This window comes from Mobula hypostoma, chromosome 22 (assembly GCF_963921235.1).
Source record: "Mobula hypostoma chromosome 22, sMobHyp1.1, whole genome shotgun sequence".
NCBI classification, from domain to species: Eukaryota; Metazoa; Chordata; class Chondrichthyes; order Myliobatiformes; family Myliobatidae; genus Mobula; species Mobula hypostoma.
The window spans coordinates 1839378-1858976 of NC_086118.1; the positions used below are offsets into that span (position 1 = coordinate 1839378).

The following is a 19599-nucleotide window of genomic DNA, read 5'->3' on the forward strand; positions in this document are numbered from 1 at the left end:
ATTGGTTATTTATGTGTAGTTTTTTTTGTAAATTCTATTGTATTTCCTTTTTCCTCATAAATGCCTGCAAGAAAATAAATCCCAGGACAGTATATGGTAACATTTTACATATTTTGATAATAAATTTACTTTGAATTTTGATTCTGTACAAGCAGGATGTTCCTCTGATCAAACAAGACCTTCAATCTATTTTCCCTTGTCTCCTCTATTCCACAACTAAACTGAAATGAATCACAAAACATGATTGAAAAGGGACACCCTGCCAGTTGTTTTGGTGGGATCTAGTTCCATTGTGGCTTTCAAGAGGAATTTGTATCAATAAATGGCAGGGAAAATTTTGCAAAACAATAAAGGAGTGGTGTAACTAATAAGTTAGTTTGGTACCGAGCTAGAGAAGGCACAATGGGTATGATACTCAATACATCCTATCATAATACTTTGCTGGATGGTGTTAAATCACTTATCTAGGCAAATGGAACACATTCCATCTAACTCCTAACTTTTACCCTTTGGGGAGCCATGGATAATGACATTTTAGAACACAAAGCTCTGAGCATCTTTTGCAAGCTCAGGATTTAAATAGTTGGTACAGCTAATTTCCCGGTCAATAGCTATTCTGAAGATTTAGTTGTTTAAACATTCGGTGATAATTATACCTTCGAATGTTAATGAAGGGCAGTTAGCCTATTCGCTAGAGATATTCACTGTCTGGCAGTTGTGTGCTATAAATGCTACTTGCCAATTATCACAAAAGCCTGAATATTATCCAGATCTTAAACACAAGAGAATCTGCAGGTGCTGGAAATCCACAGCACACACGCAAAATGCTGGAGGAACTTTGCATGTCAGGCAGCATTAATGGAAGTGAATAAACAGTTGACTACATAATTCTCTGCAACTTTTGCCATCTTCAACGGGATGCTACCACTAAACACATCTTTACATTTGCCCCCTCCCCCCAACTCTCCACTTCCTGCAGGGATCGTTCCCTCCGTCCATTCATCCCTCCGCACTAATCTCCCCCCGACACTTATCCCTACACTTGCCCATTCGCCTCCTCCCTCACCTCCATTCAGGGCCCCAGACAATCCTTGCAGTGAGGCAACACATCACCTACAAATCTATTGGGGTCATTTATTATGTCCAATCCTCTCAATGCAGCTTCCTCTACATTGGAGATCCAAAGTAGATTGGAGAACCAATTTGTTGAGCACCTTCCAGCCCTCCACAAAAAGCAGCATTTAGACCATTATACCATAAAACAGAGGAGCAGAATTAGGCCATTCAGCCCATCAAATCTGCTCCACCAGACCGATTTATTATCCATCTCAACCCCATTCTCCTGCCTCTCCCCGTAACTTTTGACGACCCGATTAACCCAGAATTTATCAACCTCTGCTTTAAATATACTCAATGACTTGGCCTCCACAGCCATCCGTGCTAATAAATTCCACAAATTCATCACCCTCTTGCTAAAGAAATTCCTTTTCATCTCTGTTCTAAATGGACGTCCCTCTATCGAGGCTGTGCCCCGTTTCTAGACTCACCCACTACAGGAAACATCTTCTCCACATCCACACTGTCTAGGCCTTTTAATATTCAATACGTTTCAATAAGATTCCCCGCCCCCCCCCCCCAATTCTTCTAAACTCTAGCAAGTACAGGCCCAGAGCCTTCAAATGCCGTGGTGTTTCCATACCAGGCTGTGATAGAGCTAGTCAATATACTCTCCCCTACACATCTATTGAACCTTGTCAAGGTTTTAGATGTCATGCTGAATCTCCACAAACTCCTAAGGAAGCAGAGGCGTTGCCGTGCTTTCTCTGTAAATGTGCCCAGGACAGATCCTCCAAAGTAAAAACACCTAGAAATTTAAAGTTGGTAGCCTTCTCCAACTCTGGTCCTCCAATGAGAACTGGCTCATGGGCCTCTGGTTCTCTTCTGAAGTCTATAAACAGCTCCTTGGTCTTGCTGACATTGAGTAAGAGGTCGTTATTATGACACCGCTCAGCCAGATTCAACCCATTTAAAAACAGACTTTGCCTTAATTCCTTCCAAGCAGCTGCCCCAATGCTTTTAAACTATGTAATTATATCTCCCTCTGCCAACTCATTACAGGTCAGCACTACCCTCTGTGTGGAAACACTTGCCCTCAGATCGTCTTTAAACTTCTTTCCTCACAACATAAAACTACTCACTCAGCGAACCACACCAGGAAAATGACTTCATTATACCCTAACTATGCCCCTCATAATTTTAAAAGTAGCCATAAGAACCCTTCAGGCTGCTATGCTCCAGTGAGAATAAATGGAGCTGATACAATTCCTTCTTATAACTGCAGCCCACTGCTCCAGACAATATCCTGGTGAATCTCTTCTCACTATTTCTAATGCCACCTCCTTCCTGTAGTCACAATACTCCGGGTGTAGCCTTACCAATAACTTGTACAGCTGCAACGAAACATCTCAACCTTTAATACTCAATGCCTCTGTACATCAGCACTCGTAAAGATCCCTGTCATGTACTAAGAATGTTCAGTAAGCATTTGATATCCCAAAATGTATTCTCTCACACTTGTCTGGTTTAAATTCCATCAGGCACCATTTGATTTATGTCTCACTGTATGCTTAGACCATCTTTGCTGCTATCCACTCCATCAAATAATATATCATTAGCTAATTTACCAATCAATCCAGCAACATTTTCATTGAAATCACTATATACATGACCGTCAACTGTGTAACCACTTCTTACTCTTGAAACTTCAATCCCCTGAAATAATGGGCTACCAATCCTGCTCTTTCCTCATCCACATCAGAATCAGGGAAAATCTGCCGTCCTGTGGCAGCAGTGCCATGCAAAAGTATAAAATTACTATAAATTACAAAAATAAATTAGAGCAAAAGGCAGTCTTCATGGACCATTCAGAAATCCAGCGGATGGAAACTTTAAGAATGCAACAATATCATAATTGCATATGTCTTTGTTCTTTGTCCCATGTTCTTTGTCCATTGATCTTACTCCTTGCAATAAAACAAGTACAGTTAAACATACCAACCCTCCATTGTTCCCAACCCATTAAGCCCCCACCTGCAGAGGCTTAATGTGTGTCTGCCCAAGCTGTCTTTGTTCTTCCTCTGTTTCTTCCAGTTTTCTTTAAGCCATAGTTATATAATACAGAGAACAAGCCCGTTGGCCCAACTTGCCCCAACTTGCCCCATGACAGCCATGTTCTCTAACTGAGTTAGTCTCATCCTGTCCAGGTTTGGCCCACATACTTTCTTGGTCCCACCCTCTGCCTTACTAGATTAAACCCAGCCAGATGCACTAGCAAACCTCCCTCAAGAATGGAGACAAGAGACCATCCTTGTGCAAGGTTTCAGTTCAAGACATTAACAATTCCTTCCCACTCACCGATTCAGCTCAATCTGCTGTGTTCCTCCAGTAGACTGTCAGAGGCTCCCTCCAAGGGTACTGCACCCTGTCCCGTTTATGGTTGCCTAGATTGGAGCTAAACAATCCATGGGGATCATTCCGCAAAACAGAATGAAAAATACCCTCATATTCAGTCCACACTCGGATTGTGGGGAAAACATGGAGAATGAAATGAATTCCGGATTGCCATTGCACTTCAACAAACTGTAGAGTGGATACAGGTTTCCTTCCCTATGAAGTGCAACTCACAAATCCGGGTTGAAATGACAGGTATGCTGCTCCGATTACACAGCAAGAGATGATTTCCTAAGAATACAGAACCACTGCCTACAAGTACAATGCACATTTATGTTATTTATTAACTTACCAAAAATAATGCTTTGAAACCTTTCTAATTGTAACACTTCAGTAAACATTCCTTCTTAATTTATCCATTTAAATAATATATGCAAATTTGGCAATTATATAACATTTATGAGAATCAAGCTTACCCACCAGCAAGAGTGATAGAAATCAACCTAGTGGGTCATCAATTATGACAAAAATTGCAAACCCTAACCGGGTGTTTTTTTGGTTGGAATCTTCACTTTGATAAAGAACAGGCTCAAGGTTCCATGTTGTCTAAATTTATTATGCAATACTAAATTTCTGAACTATCTTTTATTAAGCTGGTTACATTTTAACAACAATTACTCATGTCTTAGAGTAGTTTACATTCCAGCTCATTCACAGGCATCTAAATTACTTCTATTTCAATGGGATTTTCAATGAGCATTTAAATCTTATTAGGTTCGTCTCTTAGAGGACACACAGACGTAAAAGCAGCAGCAGGTAGGTCATTATTAAAAAAAGGCTGTTGTTTAGTCTTACAGTTGATTAATCTCTCATTAGTACAAATTCCCCATACACTCTGTAACGTTGTTAACACAATTGAGTTGACAAGCTCTGCAAAATGAAGGTCAAATTCTTACATTCAAGGACAAGTTACAAACCTATCAAATTAAAGAATTTAAAACAAAATCTCCTTATGCAATGCAATGTGTAATAACTCCCTCAATATGAAGATTAAATTAATTCATTTGTGTAGTAAGTCACAGGGCAAAACCAATTTCAGTGACAGGGTTGGGAAGGACACAAAATGGAGTGATGTAAAGGTCAAATCAACCAACACAGGGAACAGAGGCACAAAGTTATCGTGCATCAAGAACAAACTCTCTCAAAAGTTTGATTGGTCTGGATATTAAGTACAGGAGTTGGGACAGCTGTACTAGAAATTGATAAGGATACATTTGATACATTGATACATCTGGATTACTGCATAAAGTCCTCATTGCCCAGCTACAGGAAGGATGTCATTAAACTGGAGAGGGTGCAGAAAAGATCCACAAGGATGTTACTGGGACTGGAGAGCGCAAGTAATAACAAAGGGCTGGACAAGTGAGGAGTGATTCCCCTGGAGCGCAAGAGGCCGAGGTGTAACCTTGGTGACTTATAAATACGAAGGACATAGAGCCACAGAGGAATACAGCATGGATACCATCCCTTCATACCATCCAGTCTGTACTGACACAGATAACGTGACTGGTCAGTCTACTTCCCAGAGTAGGGGAGTCTAAAACAAGAAGCCGTAGATTTCAGGTGAGAGGGGAAAGATTTTAAAAGGAACCCAATAGGAAACTTTTGCCACACAGAGAGAGGCGAAAATATGGAACAAACTGCTAGTGGAAGTAGTAGAGGTGGGTACAATTATGACATTTAAAATACATTTGGAAAGTTACATAAATAGGAAACATTTAGGATGAAAGTCTCACCTTTATTGAAGAACATGGAAGCCATTTGACCCATTTCTATTCGCTCCGCAATGTCAAAAGCATTGTAAGTGTTGGCTCTTTCTACGCATAAAAGAAGTTATATGTTGGTTAGTGCATTGATTCATTGTTGGAAAAGACCATTGAGAATGAGTTGCAATGTTTAAAACAAGTTATATAATCCACAAATTAATACCCAAACAAAGAATCAGAAATAATATCACTGGCATATGTTGTGAACCTTACTGTCTTTGCAGCAGCAGTACAATGTAATACATAATAATGGGGAAGAAAACTGAATTACAGTAATATATACACACACATTTTATATATGTATGTAAAATTAAATAAGTAGTGCAAAAATAGAAATAAAATAGTAGTGAGGTAGTGCTCATGGATTCAGTGTCCATTCAGAAATGAGATGGCAGAGCGGAAGAATTGCTTAGTCTAATTAGCTGGATATTGCAACTCTTAACCATGACCTACATGGAGAAATCTAACCAGCTTAAGCTTAAGTGCAATGAACAAAGTCCTGTAATGTGCTATAGCACAAACTGTGTTGAGAGAGCAGGAACCAAAAGCTAAAAAACAAGAAGATGTACAAGCCTTGGCTAACTAGTCAAAAGCAGCAGAAACGTTGATTGCAAGTGGAGAGAGGTGATGGGGAGCTACTTCTCTTTTAAATGGTTAGCCTTTTATTTTAGACTGACTCTTAGTTCTACATATTCCAGCAAGGAAAACATCACTCCTATATCAACTGTCAAATTCAACAAGAATGCATCTCTTGCAAGTAGACCTCTTGTTCCACTAAATAAGAGCATTTCAACATCCTTCAAGTGTTAGGCTAATCATTCTTTCCCTCTTTCTCCTACCTTACGTTTGTGATCACTTTGTGAGTTGTGAGCATCGATGCAATCACAAAGATGCTCTTTTTCATTAGGAGCTTAGGATCTGGTATGTCACTGAAAGACTCTACAGATGTACAGTGCAGAGTATTCTAACCGGTTGCATCACTGTCTGATATGGACGTTCCACTGCAGATGGTTACTGGCTTTGTCAGCTCCATTCTGAGCATCACCCCCTCCACCACTGAGGGCATCTTCAAAAGGCAGCATCGACAATTAAGGACCCTCACCATCCTGGACATGCCCTCTTGGCAATTGAATCATCAGGGAGGTGCAGGAGCTGGAAGATCCACACTTCATGTTTTAGGAACAGTTTCTTTGTCCCTCACCATCAAAATTTTGAACAGTCCAAGAATCCATGAACTTCACTATCACTGATTTACACTATTTAAATTTTTGTAAATTATTCTAATTTTTATATTTTCCAGTGTACTGTTGCCTTAAAACAAGTTTCACAGCATGTCAATGATAATAAATGTGATTCTGATGTGACCCTTTCTGGAAACTAGGGAGCCTGAAAGGTCAGAACTAAAGCACCCATTCTCTGCAGTCATATTCCAGAACCAAAAGGTACAGGTCATCAGGTTGAGGGAATTTGTCAACCTTTGATTCATTTAGATTACTTTGCAGTTTCTTCTCTGGCAATATTAACTATTTTAAGTTTCACTTTTTTTCTTAAACTCCCTCGTTTCCCAGTATTCTTTATATGCTGTAGGTGTCTTCCACAATCAAAGCGCATCACTTCCTCACTCCTGGTTAATTCCTGTCTCCCATTTATAAGGAACCAACAGTTATCAAGACTACTCTACTGTTTTGCATCTTTGTAGATTTTCCAGCTGGCATTTACTTTCCTCAATAGTTTATTCTCATTGTATTTTCTCACTCCATCAAATTTTTAAACCATCCCTAGCTGGTCTCTAAAATTCTCCCCATCTTCAGGCTTACCATCACCCTTCCTCTCTTCTTTCAGTTCACTTACTGTTCCACCACACCTGGTTGTTCAAATAACTTTCAATATTTCCCTTTACATGAAAGTGATCTTTATTTAGATTGAAGTCAGAACTACAAACCTCATTAGCCAACTTACCTGGACATTGGCCCCAGCACAGCCCAGCTGAAACTCCCTCTTTCCCAACTATTGCCGCCTGTGTTTTGTCTTTTTATTCCCTTTTCTTTCAATTTTAAGTCATGTCTAATCAGTGCTGACCCTGCTCAATCATATTAACAGATAAGTGCCCTGTTCTCACATGCACTCCCACCACTATCATCATTAGCCTTATTGCCCTACAATTCCTCATTATACTCTCCTTCTTCCTTGAGTAGCCCACTTAGGTTTGCCTCCTTCCTACCTGCAGGGACCCTTCTAAAATCCAGAAAATCAAATCCTCCAGAAGACGGCAGCGCTAGTCTCTTGTGCTAAGTAAGAAATTAGATAGGTGAACAAGTAATGACCTCTCAGTTTCACAAACTGCTACAGGCTACCCTTTTCAAGGTTAGGCAATATACCTGATAGACTCTACAAAGACGATACAACTTAACACTGAGGGATGTAAACTCCAATATGGGCACTAGCCTCCTCACCAGAGGACATATTCAAAAGATGGCCCATCATTAAGGGTCCTCACCACCTAGGACATGTCTTATTCTCATTACTGCCATCAGAGAGGAGGTACAGAAGCCTGAAGACACCCACTCAGTGTTTTAAGGACAACTTCTAACTTGCCATCTGAATGGCCCACCATAACTACCTCACTATTTTGCATCTCTTTTTGATTTACTTATTTATTTTTTACATTTCTTATCGTAACTTGATTGTAACTTTTTATGTACTGCACTGTATAGCCCTGCAAAACACGCCATTTCATGAAATATGTCAGTGATATTAAACCTGATCCTGATTCTGACTTCTCAAGTGAAGCACAAATACTTAGCAGATATGCTGGAAACACCAGGTGTGCTGCTCCTGTGGAAACACATATACAAGGATAAGCAGGCCAGCAATGTCACACCTTTGGTTACCATACCTGAACAAGTCACCATATTAGTCTTCCTATAAACAAGATGGACTACATCATGGCTTGGACAACACCAGAGCAAAACCCAGTGCTCCACAGGCCGCTAATCCCTGCTATGTACATTAATGACTTTAATTCACGTGGTGCTAGGACACAAACAGTAAGAAGATATGGGAATGGATATCATTTGAAAAACCTGCACAGGGTCCTAGCTGACAAAATGCCCACAGCACATAGCAGAAGTTTATTGTTGCCATGACACCATCCACAATCTTGGGCATCATGTGAAAGTAAATTTCATTGTTAATCCAGTGAAATGCTGGATGCAGGGAGGTGGTCAAGGTTCTTCTGCACAATGACACTAACACTGGTTTGTCAGCATTCTTATTCTGCCATTGCCAGAAACAGCACAGCGTGTTAGACAAAAGAAACCTAATAACTACTTCAACTATAGTCAGTGACATAGTGGCAAGGTAGCAAATTCCCTGTAGGTTCTCTGGATCTAGCAAGCCAACATCAGTGTAGTGGGAGTCTGAAGATTTGGACTTCACCCACATGCTGGGATCGTCCTACAGCAATTTGGATATAACCTCCAGAGCCCAACAAAAATACTGGATACTGATAGTGGATGATCAGCCATGATCACAGTGAATGGCGGTGCTGGCTCAAAGGGCCGAATGGCCTACTCCTGCACCTATTGTCTATTGTCTATAAAAATCAATAGTCCGTTAAATGGAGGACAACAAGGTCATTCAACGCCACTGATAAATCGAAGAAACACCACCAAATCATCAGATGCTGACCACAAGGATTTGCACCAGGAATTGAAAGTGGGCTGGCATGTAAGGGTAGAACCCTCTGAGGAAATGAGAAAAGCTTCACCAGCTCACAAATTGTCCCACACTATCCCCTCATGCATCTTTCTGGAGAAGCTTTAACAATTTTTATATTGCTAGTTTACACCTGATTCTGATTGTAAAAGAAACTGAAAAAAAAACAGAAATTTGAGTGTTCCTGTTTTCAAATCAATGGATGTTATGTGTGGATACAGTAAGGATGAAAGAAGACAATTGACTGATTACCTTTAATGCATGAGGCTTTGAGTACAAGAGACATAGAGAGCTCTGGTGAGACCACATGTAGAACAATGTCTCACCAGCAGTGGTTCACCAGAATGATGTTGGGGAGAAATTGCTCCATGAAAGTAGATGAAGCAGATGGGGCCTATTCTCTTGAGCGTAGAAGAGGTGATCACATCAAAGCACCTTACGAATTTTTACAGGATTCAGGGCCATTTTCTTTTGCTAGGGTGTTTAGGACCAGGAGTTAGCTATTCAAGACTGAAAGGAGACATTTTCACCCAGAATACTGTATTCTTGGAATTCTCTATTCTGGACACTCGTCACTGATTATAGGAATGAGTGCAGAAGAGGTTTACCAAGATGTTCCCTGGATTAGAGAGCTTTACTATAAGGGGAGGTTGGACAAACTAGGGTTTTCTTGACTGGAGCAGCAAAGGCTGAGAAGAGACGTGCTGGACGGTAATAAAATTATCATAGGTAAAGATAGGATAGTCAGTCAGAATATTTTTTCCTCCAGAGTTGAAATGTCTAATACCAGAGACATGCCTTAAAGGTGAGAGGGTGCAAGTTCAAAGGGGATGTGCAGCCAAGTTTTATTCTATATAGAGAGGACCCTGCCTGGAACATAGTGCCAATATTAATATTGGAGGCAGATGCGATGGTGGTGTTTAAATGTTCTTGGATATCCAAATCAATATGCAGAGAACGGGAGGAGGGATGGGATACAGACATTGTGTAGGTAAAAGAGGTTAGTTTAATTGGGCATCATAATCTTAATTAGTTTGGTACAATATCATGGGCTGTGTTGTACTATTTCATGCTTTAAAGTCAAAACATGAAGGAAATTTAGGGAGTTGGAGTTTGTGCAAGAAAATGGCACTGGATGGTGAGGAAGCCAAATGATCTTCTACTGCTTTGACTATTTTCCCTTTGTCCTCATGTAAACTCCAAGTACATCACTGATTTGCAGAACAAACCTACCAGTAGGACTGTTGCAATGGAGGGAGAAGCCTTGGGACTCCTCAATGTTGACCAGACACCAAGCCTCACCAAGCAGCATTCTTCACTAGCTGACACATCAGCACTCCTCCTGGCGGGCAGCGCTCGGAACACAGCAGAAAAGGAATGTATTCTAGATCAGGGGCCAGTACCTGAAGTAAAATATTGACTAGGCTTGCCATGGCAAAAAGGAAGAGGTGCTCAGATAAAGGATCAGCCACAAACGGTAGTGTGTAAGTAGCTGACTGGCACACTCGTGGCACCTCTGTGCGCTTGTCATGTTTTTTAAAAATAAAATAGTAAAATATTAAAGACCAATTCTTAATTTTTAATAGTGAGATTAATTTTTAATAGCTTTTCATTGTTTTGATTGCTCCTGAATGTCAGAGATTCTGGCAGGTGATAACTTGGATTACGTGGCAGTTGTCAAAGCGTGTTGACAGGCAGGGCTCATGACTCTGCACCAGTCAGAAGATAGCTTCAGGACCAAGCAGTCGCCCCTGGTAAAGGGAGGGCAGCCAGCAAAGGCACCTTGGAGGTCACGAGTAAACAGCATTTCCCCCAGAGTTTTGCACTGTACAGCAAATAGTTACTTCGACTGTAAGACACAGGAGCAGAATTAAGCCATTGAGTCTGCACCACCGTTCCATGGTGGCTGATTTATTTTTCCCCTCAGCCCCAGTCTCCTGCCTTCTCCCCATGACCTTTGATGCCCCGGCTAATCCTGACGCTCTCAACCTCTGTTTTAAATATACTCAATAGGCTGGCTTCCACAGTCACCTGTGCAATGAATTCCACAGAGGGCTATGGGTAACCCTAGGTAATTTCTAAAGTACATGTTCTGCACAGCATTGTGGGCCGAAGGGCCTGTATTGTGCTGTAGGTTTTCTATGTTTCTATTACCCTCTGACTGAAGAAATTCTTCCTCATCTCAGTTCTTAATGGATACCCCTCTAGCCTGAGGCTGTACGCCCTGGTCATAGACTCACCCATTATTGGAAACACCCTTCCTACATTCACTTGATCCAGACCTTACAATATTCAATGAGATTCCCCCCATCATTCTTCTAAACTCCAGCAAGTACAGACTCAGAGCCATCAAACACTCCTCATACGTCAACCTTTTCGTTCCCAGAATCATTCTTATGAACCCCCTCTGTACATTCTACAATGTTAGCACTTCTCTTCTTAGATTACGGGCCCAAAACTGTTCATAATACTCCAAGTGAGGCCTCACCCATGCATTCAAAAGAATCAGCATTACATCCTTGCTTTTATGTGCAAGCCTTCTCAAAACAAATGTTACCATTGCATTTGCCTTCCTCACTACAGACTCAACCTGGAAGCTGACCTTTCAGAAATCCTGCACAACGACATCCAAATGCCATTGTACCTCTGATTTTTTGAATTTTCTCAGTTTAGGAAATAGTCTAGGCCTTTATTCCTTCTTCGAAAGAGCATAACCATACACTTCTCGACACTCTATTCCATCTGCCACTTGGGCCATTCTCCAAATTCGTCTAAGTCCTTCTGCAGACTCTCTGCTTTCTCAACATTACCTGCCCCTCCACCTATCTTCGCATTGCAAAATTGGCCACAAAACCATCAATTCTGTCACCTAAGTCATGTGAAAAGCGGTCCCAATACCGATACCTGCAGAACACCACTAGTCAGCTCTATCTATGCTAGTATCTTTCCTGTAATTCCATGGGTCCTTATCTTGTTTAGCAACCTCAAGTGCAGTACCTTGTCAAAGGCCTTCTGAAAATCCAAATACGCAGCATCCACTGACTCTCCTTTGTCTACTCTGCCTGTTATTTCCTCAAAGAAATCCAATAGATTTGTCAGGCAAGGTTTCCCCTCAAGGAAACCATGCTGACTTTGGCTTATTCTACCATGTGCCTCCAAGTACCCCAAAACCTTATCCTTAATAATGGACTCCAATACCTTCCCAACCATTGAAGTCAGGCTAACTGGTTTATAATTTCCTTTCTTCTGTCTCCCTCCCTTCATAAAGAGTAAAGTGACATTTGCAATTTTCCAGTCATCCAGAACCAGTCCAGAATCTAGTGATTCTTGAAAGATCAAGAATCTCCACAATCTCTTCACCTGCCTCATTCAGAACCCTAGAGTGTATTCTATCTGGTTCAGGTGATTTATCTACCTTCAGACCTTTCATCTTCCCAAACACCTTCTCCTTAGTAACAGCAATTACACACTTCTGCCAAACCTGCCCCCCCCCCCGAAACTCTCAAACATCCTGCATTACTGCTGGTGTCTTCCATAGTGAAGGCTGATGTAAAATACTTATTATGTTCCTCTGCCATTCCTTTGTCCCCATTACTGCCTGGCCAGTGCCATTTTCCAGCAATCTCGGTTCTCTTTTACTCTACATTTGAAAAACTTTTGGTATCCTCCTTTATATTATTGGCTATCTTCCCTTCATATTTCATCTTTTCTCTCCTTAATGGTCTTTTTTTAAAGTTACCTTCTGTTGGTTTTTAAAAGTTTCCCAATCCTTTTAACTGCTCACTAATTTTAGCTACATTGTATGCCCTCTCCTTTGCTTTCATGCTGTCTTTGACTTCCCTTTCTCAGCCATGGTTGCCTCATCTTCCCATCAGAATACTTCTTCATCTTTGGGATGGATCTATCCTGCGCCTTCCGACTTGTCCCCAGAAACTCCAGCCATTGTTGTTCTGCGTCATCTCTGATAGTAATCTCTTCCAATCAACTTTGGCCAGCTGCTTCCTCATGCCTCTGTAATTCTCTTTACTCTACAGTAATACACTTACATCTGACTTTATCTTCCCCCTCTCAAACTGCAGGGTGAATTCTATCAAATTATGATCACTGCCTCCCAAAAGTTCCTATACCTTAATATCAATAATCAAATTTGGTTTATTACACAATACCCAATACAGAATTGCCTTTCCTTTGGTGCCTTTTTGACATGCCTTTTCTATCTCCCATTGTTATCTGTATCCCACATTGTGGATACTATGTAGAGGCCTGTATATGACTCCCATCACAGCCTTTTTACTCTTGCAGCTTCTTAAATCCACCCACAAGGATTCTACTGCTTCCGATCCTATGTCTCCCCTTTCTAAGGATTTGATTTTACCAACCGAGCCACCCTATCCCCTCTGCTTACCTGTCTGTCCTTTCAATACTAGGTATATCCTTAACTCTGGAATACACGGTTGGATATATTCTGTGACATATCCTCATATACAGTATATCTTCCCAAGTTAGAACATTTAACTTTCCTATTCTACACATGATTAAATCTCTATGGATTATTGTATTATCCTCATTGCATGTACGTCTTATTTTCCAACTGTTTTGCATTGTGCCCAAGTCCCCACCAGAAACTGGTGGGGAAACTGTCCTCGCTGGGTCTCAACACCTCCCTCTGGACTTTGTAACAGAAAGGTCCCTGTCAGTCTGTGTACACAGCAACGTCTCTGGTGCCATTACACTCAGCACTGGTGCTCCCCAAAGCTGTGTGCTCAGCCCACTCCTGACAAACGACTGCATCGCAGGACTCAGCTCTACCCGGGTCATCAAATTTGCGGAATGCACAACGGTGGTTGGCCTCATCAGTAACAAGATGAGACAGGAAGTAGAGTGGCAGGTGGATTGGTGTGAGAGGAACCACACAAGTCTGAACGTGGAAACCATTGTGGACTTCAGGAAGCTGCAAATGAACCATCCCCTCTGTGCAGAGGTAGGTGCACCAAGTTCCTGGGAGTTCACATTACGGATGACCTCTCCTGCTCCCTCAATATCACCTCCCTGAATAACACCTTCACTTCCTAAGGAATCAAGGGAAGTGAGGCTCCCCCCTCCCCATCGTAACTGAATTTTACAGGAGCACCATTGAGAGCGTCCTGACAAGTTACATCTACATCTGGCTTGGAGCAGCCGAGCAAGAGACCAGAAGTCCCTACAAAGGATTGTGAGAACGAACAGCTGAGAGGACCATAGCGGTCTCCCTACCATCCATCGGGGATATTTATCAGGAGTGTTGTGTACACAGGGCCCTTAGTACTATTAAGAATCCCACCCATCCAGAATCCAGCATCCTCTTTGACTTTCTACCGTCAGGCAGGAGACTATGATCATAAAAACAAGAATGGTCAGGATGGGAAACATTTTCTTCCCCAAGGCCATTAGGCTTCTGAGCTCCCTGCTGCATCATATTCCAAGTGTCACCGGTTAATCTGTTCTTTACCATACAATATTTAATTTATGCACTTTAGTTTGTTATTTATGCAGATTTCTGTAAATTTTATCCTTACCTTCTTAAGTTATTGTGTGTTATGTGTATCACTGTGCTTTATACCCTGGTCCGGGAAACATCCCGGTTTAATGGTATACATGCATTTAGTTAAAATGACAATAAACTTGACTCGACTTAATTAAACCCTCTGACTTTGGTTCAACACACAGTTCTTTGCTGTCTCGCACTGTTCACTTCCTGAAAGTTTCCTTTAAAGATTTTGAACTTATCCTTCCAGAAGCCCTCTATTTGTCCCACCAGCTCATTGCACCACCATTATCAATGTAACATATCAACTGCTCGAGTTACTCAATTCATCGGAAGGGTAGTACACCCCTTCCACCCCCGTTGGTATGTGGTGACAGTCAAACTCCTTCAAAATGGAATGGGACCTGCTGGCTTTCACACGACTTTTCCAGTCTTCACGAATCTGTGGGTCACATTAACGAATAGTAGCAGCAGACTATTGCTACCACACTTAAAACCCTATGTCTGGTGTAAAGAGCCTGATAGAGGAGTTCAAATCCTATCAGCCAAAAAAGGGAACTTAAATGGACCTAATTAAATAATGAATGGTGATTAAACTGCTGAGAGCTGTAAAACCCTATTTGTGTCAGGAAGACCCCAGACCCTCTGTAACATTGTGAACACGAGAAAATCTTCAGATGCTGGAAGTTGGAGGGAGGAGAAGATGGCGGCGCGATGCAGCGCGCGCAGCCATTCCGAATGATATCGATATGTGTTAACTAGGGGGCTGTGCACAATCCTGATTTGATGGAGACAGACGTGAGAAGCACAGAGGAAGATCTGGAGAAACTTCTGAAATGCCTGCTTCGCTACCGCTGCTACTGTGTGATCGAGAATCTCCGGAGGGGAAGGCCCCAAATCCTCGGCTTTGCCTATTCGCTGTTGCTGGAGCTGGGGTCGAAGCGCTCGGCAGAGATGGTGCTCGGTGCTCGGTGTCGGAGAGCTGGTCGGAAGCTCTGAGTTTTCGGACGGACTCGGAGTCGGACTTTGGTCGGATGCTTCCAGGATGCTGCATCAGCAAGTTTGCAGCGCTGGAGGTTTACTGCCTGCATGAAATGATGGGACTTTCGAGAGACTTTGAGACTTTTACCGTGCCCATGGTCTGTTCTTGATCAAATTACGGTATTGCTTTGCACTGTTGTAACTATAATAATCATGTGGTTTTTGTCAGTTTTTCAGTTGATTTGTCATGTGTTTCTGTGATATCATTCTGGAGAAACATTGTATCATTTCTTAATGCATGCATTACTAAATGACAATAAAAGAGGACTGTGTGTCCTCATAATCTAATCTAAATTCAAGCAACACACACAAAATGCTGGTGGAACGCACAGGCCAGGCAGCATCTATAGGAAGAAGTACAGTCGATGTTTCGGGCCAAGACCCTTCGTCAGGACTAACGGAAAAAAAAGATAGTAAGAGATTTGAAAGTGGGAGCGGGAGGGGGAGATCCGAAATATAGGAGAAAACAGGACGGGGAGAGATGAAGCCAAGAGCTGGGAAGTTGATTGTAAAAAGGAATACAAGGCTGGAGAAGGGGGAGCATCATAGGACAGAAGGCCTTGGAAGAAAGAAAGGGGGAGGGGAGCAAAGGAGGAAGATGGAGAACAGGCAAGGAGTTATTGTGAGAGGGAAAACGAGGGGGAGAGGGAGAGAGAGGGGGGGAAGAGAGAGAGGGGGGGAGAGAGGGGGAGGGGAAGAGGGGGGAGGGGAAGAGGGGGGAGGGGAAGAGGGGGAGGGGGGAGGGGGAGGGGGGAGGGGGGAGGGGAATAGATAAATAACGGATGGGGTACGAGGGGGAGGTGGGGCATTAGCCGAAGTTAGAGAAGTCAATGTTCATGCCATCAGGTTGGAGGCTACCCAGACGGAATATAAGGTGTTGCTCCTCTAACTTCCGTAACATGGATTTTTTGCTGCCCTGAGAAACAGATTTTCAAACCACTACAAGAAAATGTTAAACAATCAACCAAGAAGATTTGCATAGGGCAAAGAGACACACTGTTCACAAACCTCACAAGCATCTGGGGACTTGTGGCTAAATCTGGAGCACTCTTGCCTCAACTAGGAAAGCAACATTTAGGATGATATTGCTTGGCCGAGGCAGCAGAGCCTGTCATCGTCCCAGGGCATGTTCTACCCACCAGCTGAACAGATCAACCAGTTGCCTCGGAAGTGGTATACACTTGGCAACGTTCCCCTGGCAGTGATAAGCAACTCCATGTTATTATCTTCAGCTGAGCATCTTGAAAGAAGCTCTGAAAGGACACAGAATGTACCCTAGGTAGAAGTACAGAGTCCATCACCAGGAATGACTTGACAGCATCATCAACGACCAAGCTCTGAAGGGCAGAGCTGTTATATTCGGTCTGTGGCATGGACAAACAGGGACGAACCTCCAAACACATTCTTCCCATCAGTTAAAGATATATTTTTTCATGACAGCAGTGACCACAGCTTTACAGGAGACACAGTCCCTCCCTCACATTAGAACTACAACTGGGCCACAAGTCACTGACACAAAATGAACCTAGCACCCTAATACTGGGTATCAACGAGGTTCTCTGGACTATCAGTAGAAATGTATACTATCAGAATCGGTGAACTTATGACCTGGTACAATACTCAACTCTAACATTACAGTTCAATAGAAAGGACGTCCTAGGAACAGTATAACGATGTCTTGATGTGGTGAAGCTGCACAGGGTTCCTCATATCCACAGGAGCAAAATTAGCAGGTCGTAGACAGGAACAAGTGATCCCAAGCAAACATATCAGATCATAAAAAGGATCTAGTGCTTTCCCAATATGATGCATAAACTCTTCTTTAAGTGTGTACTTCAGAATAGTTTATGCCTATCAGATCATAGTTCTGTGGTCCTGTCAGTCATGAGTGGCTATGGATACTTAAGCAGCCAACAGGAGGCAACTTTAAGAACATCCCTATCTTCCACGATGGTGGGACTCAGCATGAGAGTTCACAACATGCTAACCAAATGAACAAGCAGATCATTTACAGTATCTTGGCTTCCATCATCACAGAAGCCCAATCATTCTCCAAACTTAGCTTGACAGGTTGAGAAGGTTGTTTGAAAAAATAAGTTAATACAGCTTTCCTAAGTTACAAGCAGAGGCACAGAGTGTTAGAGCAAGCAAGTCGTGAATCACCTATACAGAACACTAGTTTAACTATGACTTCAGTTAGTGGGTCCAGTTGTGGGTGCCACATTTCTCTGAAATTGCAAGAGAGCCTGGAGAAGAGAAGAGATAAACTAAAATAATTCCAGGGAGAAGGGACTTTAGAGCAACACATGCAAAATGCTGGAGGAACTCGGCAGGTCAGGCAGCGTCTATGGAAATGAAAAGATAGTCGACATTTCAGGCCAAGACCCTTCTTCAGGACTTCAGTTATGTGAAAAGGCTGTAGCTTTTCTCTTTGAGATGAATGGAGAGGGTTATCAGGGGATCTGATGGAGATATTTAAAATTATGAAGCGTATAGGCAATAACGGAGAGAAACTTCCCAGTGGCAGAGAGGTTAAGACCCAAAATGACGCAGAATAAAGTCACTGGACCAAAACCATTTTTTAAAAATAATATGGCTGGGTCTGCCTCGCTTTTTTTTGGAGAGAACAGGTTGCAACTGCCACTGAGATCCACCAGCCTGGGGTACAGGCAGGAGAAAACCCAACTGGACTTTGTACTGAGTGAGTCGTGCCAATACTCCAACCCATACCGGCCAGACACGAAGTGTTGAAGTTGAAGAAGACCAGGCCATCAGCAGGCTGCAGCACCAAGAGGTTGTCAACAGAGTCCAGGCTGGACACGCAGGACTCGGCTGGGGAAAGGCAACACGCTTCTGGTCAAAGGCCTTGAAGAAAGAGAAAGAAAGGGAAGAAAGCCATGGTAATGAAGGAGGTGACAAGGACAGAGCAGGAGCGCGACAGGGTGAAGGCAGTGGCCTAGGGCCGCCAGCAAAGCTGGACAACATGGGAAGATAGCAACAATAGGTCATTGAACTAGTCTGACCTATGGAAGATCCCACAAGCCAGACTCAGCTTCCTCATCAGGGCAATCTATCAGCTTGCTCCTGAAAACTTCACCAGTCATTCAGCAGTGAGGATAGTTTCCCCCTACGTGATACCACCAATGCCAACGTCTAACACATCCTGACAGGATGCAAGACTGCGCTGTCCCAAGGGGGTTACGGATGGCAGCAAGACTAGGTCCTAAAGAAGCTGGCAAGATCCTAGAGACCTGCAGGTGGGACGTGAGAAGCAGCCTTTCCCCAGCGGGACGAGAAATCATCGCATTTGTTGAGGCTGCTAAGAACATTGAATGCACCTGCCCAAGGCTCCTCTCCCGAGTCAAGGAGTGGAACATGAGCGCCAATCTCGGCAGACAGCTACAGTTCCCCACAGAAATCATCAACACATCTCTCTGCCCAGGCACTGTACTGTACTATGGTCCAAGACTCCCACCCCCTGGGAGAAAGGAGTGGAGGATGCTCACGAGTGGAAGAGCTGAAGTACTCAGACCTGGCAGCTGGCTGGAGGACCATCATCTACCCTGCGGAGGTAGGATGTCGGGGCTTCGACGGCACATCGATGACAAGGTTAATCCACGACATGGCAGTGACTGGAGCGAGGCTCAGGAGGGCCACCAGAGAGTTGGCTGAAGAGGCAGAAAAGGGCAGCTTTTGGCTACGGCTGAGGAGGAAGGACAGAAATTGGGGGAACGACTAACCCCTGTGGAAGCTGCAAGGGGTGGCACAGAGACATGCTGCCACCGCTCTGCCACCAGGAGACGTACCAGGGCTAAGGGAGCAAAACATCAATCAGCGGAGCTCCCTGGCTGTTTCACCCTGCTGCTGACTTAGGGGCACTGGTGGAGGTGCGGCAGGCGGGAAATCTGGTCTGTCGTCAGGGGCAAGAAGGTGCAATTGTGAGTGAGGCAGTTAGGGAGATCAAAGAGGTAGTGCTGGAGGAGCCTCAGCTGTTCAGCTTGCTCAACAGGTCTGACAGTGGGGGCTGAAGGACCAGATGAG

The 19599-nt window shown here is 43.1% G+C and overlaps 1 protein-coding gene across 2 annotated transcripts in view; it reads right to left on the minus strand.

The window, feature by feature from the left end:
• tmem104 (transmembrane protein 104) overlaps positions 1 to 19599 on the minus strand; it is a 214292-nt gene that overhangs the window by 96333 nt on the left and 98360 nt on the right. For both annotated transcript variants that reach the window (XM_063030861.1, XM_063030862.1), the window contains exon 6: positions 5247 to 5327. In XM_063030861.1, coding sequence (XP_062886931.1) covers positions 5247 to 5327 — 81 coding nt within the window. The remainder of the gene's footprint in view (positions 1 to 5246; positions 5328 to 19599) is intronic.